Genomic DNA, 6,374 nt, shown 5'->3' with positions numbered 1-6,374 from the left:
AAGGATATAAAACCTTTTGTTATATCATGGTGAATAGGTATGTAAGCTTCTCCCACCTTGTCTGTTTTTTTTATTATTGTTATCATTAATGTTATTATTACTGTTTTTATTAATGTTATTATTATTGTTTAGTATACCTAATACTAACCTTCATGTAATTTTTTTTTTCCAAGTTGTACTTAGTTTTTCTGTAGCAAGTTGTTTTCAAATTTTTAAAAAAGCTATGCATGAAGAGAAAAAGTTTCAGACAATCATATTGCGCACTACTAGTATATTGCCCTTTAGATGCATTTTTAAAACATATATGTATTTTAAAAATCAAATAACTATTTTTTTAGTTAAACTTAAATTATTACTTTATTTAAAACTCTTTAGTATTTTATTTTGAGTTATAATTTATTTTTCATATCTATTAGTTTTGTTTCTTACATTATCGTTTACAATTTCATTAAAATTGGAGTTAATATATTTTTCAATATCATAGTTAATACTGGAGTAAACTTTAGAATTAATCGATCTATAACTTATTAAGTCATATTAAAAACAACTGAATAAGAAAAAATCAATTATTTCCATTTAAATTAAAATTATAAATAAATATTTGTAAGATAAGTGGGAGGTGGGAGGAGGAGGGTAAAAAACTCAACAATTATCTAATCAATTGCTGTTTGCAAATATGAATATGATTTATATATATATGTGTGTATATATATATATATATATATATATATATATATATATATATATATATATATATATATGTGTGTGTGTGTGTATATATATATATATATATATATATATATATATATATGTGTGTATATATATATATATATATATATATATATATATATATATATGTGTGTATATATATATATATATATATATATATATAATACAATAATTATTGTTTGGAATCACCGATAATTTTTAGAAAAGCATTATAAAAGTCATTAGCATTTTTTATTTTAATTGTTGTATAATATGTAAACGGGAAATATTTCCTTGAATTGACTTAATAATTTTTGTCAGTTGACGTCACAGCTATTTATTCTGTCAGAAAATATTTTTTCTACTTCTTCCGAATTTTTATGACAGTTAACTAACTTATAAAAGGGCTTATAAATTATTAATCAAAATGCTGAAAGCATTTATGTTAACTTTCTATTACATTCAACTGCTGTTTTCTTTTGTTAAAAATAATAAAATCTTTTTGAGATTTTTATATTATTATTTTTTTTTTTTTTTTTAATTATTATTTAGCTGTAATTTTACTCAAGGATGTTTTTATGCTTATAAGATGTCTTAATGGTCAACTGAGGAAAAAGTTATTTGGTTTATTGCGGGCGTTTTGGAATAATATGTAAATCTCAATATATGGTTGTTTCAAGGTTGGTTTTATATTATGGTTGTTTTTTTTAAACACTGCCATTCAATGACAAAACGACTTGAGTCTGAAAATTCCATTAGAAGTGAAAATTTTTTTTTTGTCTATAAAGGCTAAACAAATTAAAACAAGCATAAAAAATAAACAGTAAAGTAAATTTTTTTGAATATTTTGTTCACTATGTCATAATAAGAAACAAAAAACAATCTATACTTATATAAAAAATTTTTTTTAACCGAAGTCCTTACTGTCCTAATATCGTACATAGGTCTTTTTGTTATTGTAAAAATGGTGCAAAGGCTTAGTTAAGTTTTAATTCTTTATTTGATTTCGTTTTGATAAATGCTTATCAACAAAAATTTCATTAAATTATAAAGTTTTTTAAAATTAAATGGTTATGTTATAGTTCATCTTTGGTGAGTAATATTAACTTTTTTATGTGCCGTTAAAATTGATTTTACAAAATATTGATTATTAATATTGATATCAATAAATATAAAAGCCAAGTATTTTTTTAATTTATTAACCATAAACTATTAAGCCAGGTAGTAAGATTATGTGAAGAACGACATAACTTTTTTTTAAATGGAGTTGTTGTCCCATGGAATGCGCTTTCCCAAGCAGCAGTGAACGCTCCATCAATCGATGCTTTCAAAGGCAGCATAACAAAGTAACTTTTAGAGGTACAATTGCTTCATTGTCTGTAGCTTCTGTGCATTTTTTTTTGTCGGCATAGGGGGACCTGGTGTAGCACCTCTTTGTCAAAATATAAACAGATTCATTGTATTTTTTTTTCTTTTGATCACTGAATAATGCTAAATAAAATAAAAATTGTATAATAACATTTGTGTTGCACTCTTAAACAGAATACAACTTAAATTAAGGTAACCATTTTTACACCCAGTAACCTACATGATACTAATAAGAACGCCATTCTGAAAAGCTAATAAACCCTTCGTTCTTTAAGTTTTATTTAGTTACAAATTTTAATTTAATAAAATCTTTGGTGTCCGTAAAAAACGATATTGTGTAAAAAGAATTATTGCGCTCAAAAAATTCCAGATTACACCATGTTCAATCAAAATTTGGGCGACAAATTACCCATCCACCCCTCCTCCGTAAAATTGCCTCTGCGTGTCAGATTAAAAAATTTGATTCATAATATTGAAATAATCAATTAAGTGCGAAATAATAAACAGCAAAACCAGACTGCTAAGATCAAAATCATATCCACAGCTATATGTATTACGAGCTTAAAAGCTTCAATTGAAAATATACCATATCATACTATTATGTTCGAGCTTCAATTGAAACCAAAACATAATTATATATGTCCGAGCTTCACTCGAAACTTTTTTTTATTTTAATTTTTTAAATCTTATTTCATTAATTTCTAAGATACGTTTGATAAGTAGAAGATTCCACTTCGAGTTACATGAGAAAAAGCACCTCGAAAAAAGAGTGAAACCTTAATAAAATAGTGAGATGGTTTACTGGGTGTGAGATAAATGTTCATTGTGGTAGAAAATTAAGAGTTGCGGTTATTTAAAACATTTTAATAAGATTATAAAGACACTTTTAAGAATATATTTATATTTAGTAAATGCAAAAATATTTTGTAAAATATATTAAATTTTAAAAATTACTTTCTGATAATTGTTATATAATAACTCAAAATGCTATTTTTGACATTTCTTGAAATTTTTAATTTGAGATTTATTATTGTTTTATCAGTGTTAGAAAAAGAATTTTTTTACATTCTCAATATGTTTCCGTTTAACATAAGAAAAACTGGAATCCTTATTGAGTTAATATTCATTTAAATAGTAAAATTTGGCAAAAAAAATCACCTTAAAAATCATTTGCAACGAAAAAAGTGCATGGACTAAAATAATGTCATTAAAAGTAAATTCGGGTTACTGTTTTGACAGTAATTTAATCTGGTAAATCTAGTAAACTTAATTATTGAATAAAAGAATTGGTTGGCTTTAAACTAGACATTAATAAATAGATTTCAATTTATATCAAAACTTATTTTGCTGTTTAGAAAAAATGGCTGTCTGAGGTTTAGAATCCATTTATTTATTTTTTGTTCTTTCAGTTTGATAGGTCTAAAAATTGCAAAAGATATTTTTGGTCATTATTTTTAGTTTTCTATCTTTAAATGGCTTGGAATAGATTAAACGAAATAAGTTTACAATTCTAAAATATATTTTTAAATGATCTAAAAATGCAGCCAGGATTAGAACTTAATCCATCTTCTTTCGAAAATTGCGATAAACAGAAGTTTGTAGCTGTGCAGAAAACAAATAAACCACAGTCCAGGCCAATTTAAAAATACCCGGTTATTGGTTGAAACAATTTAAAATTAATAAAGTAATTGTATTTAACCTTTATTATGATCTTTTTTATGCGGAACATTAAAACAAATATAACTGGTTCATTTAAGCATTTCTGGTATTGGTATAATTAATTATCAAGTTAAAAGTGTTTTGTATTAAGTCTAACAAATGAATAACATGATTTTAATTTAATTATCATTTTAGTTTAATTTTACATTAAGCCGGTTTTGTTAATTTTATTGAGCACTAGTTGGAAAGTCTCATTTTTTAATTCTCATTTTAAACATACTTTTCAAATTCAGGGACAATCTCAGTAACAATCTCAGTTTTTTTTAATGCTAACCAATTCTAAAAGAAATATCAGTGACCGTATTCAGCTTTCGGATTGCTCCTTTATTTAAAACCAACGTTATAATAACCGATTTCTAATACTCACCAACATTTTAATTATAAAAATCACAGAAATTGTATTTTAAAATCTGCCAGCAACTTTAAGTTATCTGTATCCACCATTACGACATAAATCCGTGCAATATCAAAAGATAGTAAAATAAAACCTCATAGTTATAATACAACTCCGAATTTTTATCTAAAACATTTATTTTTTATATTGCTGCTCTGAAGATCTTTTATTAAGTTTTATATTTAAATTTCTAGTTTAAACTGAAATTTTTTTCACATAATTGCAACTACTTTTATAGTTATTTTTATTATAATTAGGGAAGAATTGGGACGAAGTGGGACGCGGGAGAAGTGGGACAGCCTGAAATTTCTAATTAGGAGTGTTGCCTAAATACTATTATTTAATGTAAACAGTTAAATTTCTTTCCCTCTACTTAGCAGAAATATTTTTCTCAGCAAACTATAAACAAAACTTCTGTTGAGTCTTATCTCTTGCAAAGTTCTTCTGTTGAATCTTATCTTGTGATCTTTCTGTTGAGTCTTATCTTGTGATCACGCCAAAGCATGCTATTCTCAGAACATAAAATCTCGTATTTCATCGCAAAAATTAGGCTCTCGTGACTTTTGGAGAATCATTAATAGTATCAATAATAAGGGCAAATCTGTCTTGTATGGTTCAGACTTTGTCACCTCACCTAAAGATAAAGTTGAATTACTTGCTAAGAACTTTTCATCAATATCATCTCTTAATTCCACTAATTGTGTTCTACCTGATATTGCCAACAAATAGGTTGATCCATTGCTTGACATTCGTATCACTCCAGCATCTGTATCTAAAGTGATTTCCTGCTTAGACTCTTCTACAGCTTGTGACCCAGACAACATACCTATTATATTCTTGCAGAAGTGTTCTCCAGAGCTGTCGTCTATACTCTCAAAACTATTCAATAAGTGCTTATCAGAGTCTTGTTTTCCAGCCTGCTGGAAAGCGGCATCTGTTATCCCTATTTTCAAATATTTTGGAGAGCGATCCGATTCGTCTAACTACCATCCCATTAGTCTTCTTCCTATCATAAGCAAGGTTTTTGAACCTTTAATTAATAAACACTTAATCTCTTATCTTGAATCTAATAACTTACTTTCTGATCATCAATATGGGTTTCGATCTTCTTGTTATACAGCTGATTTGCTGACAGTAATACCGATAGGTTTTATCGTGCATTAGATAAAGGTGGAAAAGTTAAGGCCATCGCTCTTGACATTTCAAAAGCTTTTGATAAAGTTTAGCATGCTGGTCTTCTCCATTAGCTTTCTTCTTACGGTGTATCTGGTTACATCTTTAAGATTATTGAACCCTTCCTTTCCAATCGTAGTATAAAAGTTGTCCTCAATGGACAGAACTTTTCTTATTATTCTGTATCTTCAGAGGTTCCTCAAGGTTCAACCTTGGCTCTATACTCTTTTTAATTTACATTAACGATTTTCCAGATATTCTGACATCGAAGGTGGCATTGTTCGCTGATGATACTTCCATATATTCTTGGAGATGCATTTGAGCTTGAAAAGTATCTCACCTCTGCCACAGCATGGGGGCTTACAGTGGCTGGTGAACTTTAATTCAGATAAAATCCAATTTTTTTTAGCCAATTGTTATCGTAATAACTTAGATCTTCCTATATTTATGAATGGTAATGCACTCAACGAGTCATCTACCCTTCATCTTCTAGGATAAACTTTTACTTCCGATCTTCCTTGGAAACCGTATATCAAATACGTTGCAAAATTAGCATCTGCTAAGGTTGCATCTATTTATTGAGTTCGACACTTTCTTAGTCCGGATTCTATTCTTTATCTCTATAAATCTCAAATCCGGCCTTGTATGGAATACTGTTGCCATATCTGGGGCGGATCTTCTAATGATGCGTTTTCTCTTTTAGACAAGATGCAAAAACGTATTGTAAACATAGTTGGACCTGCTCTAGCAGCCAAACTCCAATCAATATCAACATTGTCGTAATGTTGCTTCTTTTTCTCTTTTCTACTAATACTATAATGAGAATTGCTCTAAAGAGCTAGCGTCTTAAGTGCCATCTACTAAAATTTATTCTAATGTTACTCGTCATTCAATAAGTCTCATCCTTTTTCTGTGACTGCTCCAAAAACTCTTATTCGTCTAGTTTTTTTCATCGAACATCAGTCCTTTGGAATTCGCTACCTTCATCTTGCTTTCCTGATTTATATAATTT

General features: G+C 27.7%; 1 protein-coding gene across 1 annotated transcript in view; it reads left to right on the top strand.

The window, feature by feature from the left end:
• Positions 1–1,249: 1,249 nt before the first annotated feature.
• Positions 1,250–6,374, top strand: part of LOC136075503 (chymotrypsin-like elastase family member 2A) — a 44,616-nt gene continuing 39,491 nt past the window's right edge. The window contains exon 1 of the mRNA XM_065788877.1: positions 1,250–1,388. Within this exon, the coding sequence (XP_065644949.1) occupies positions 1,375–1,388 (14 nt within the window). The 5' untranslated portion in view covers positions 1,250–1,374. The remainder of the gene's footprint in view (positions 1,389–6,374) is intronic.

Source organism: Hydra vulgaris, chromosome 01 (assembly GCF_038396675.1).
Source record: "Hydra vulgaris chromosome 01, alternate assembly HydraT2T_AEP".
Lineage (NCBI taxonomy): Eukaryota > Metazoa > Cnidaria > Hydrozoa > Anthoathecata > Hydridae > Hydra > Hydra vulgaris.
The sequence above is the reverse complement of the archived record's forward strand: the minus strand, read 5'-3'. Positions and strand labels throughout refer to the sequence as shown.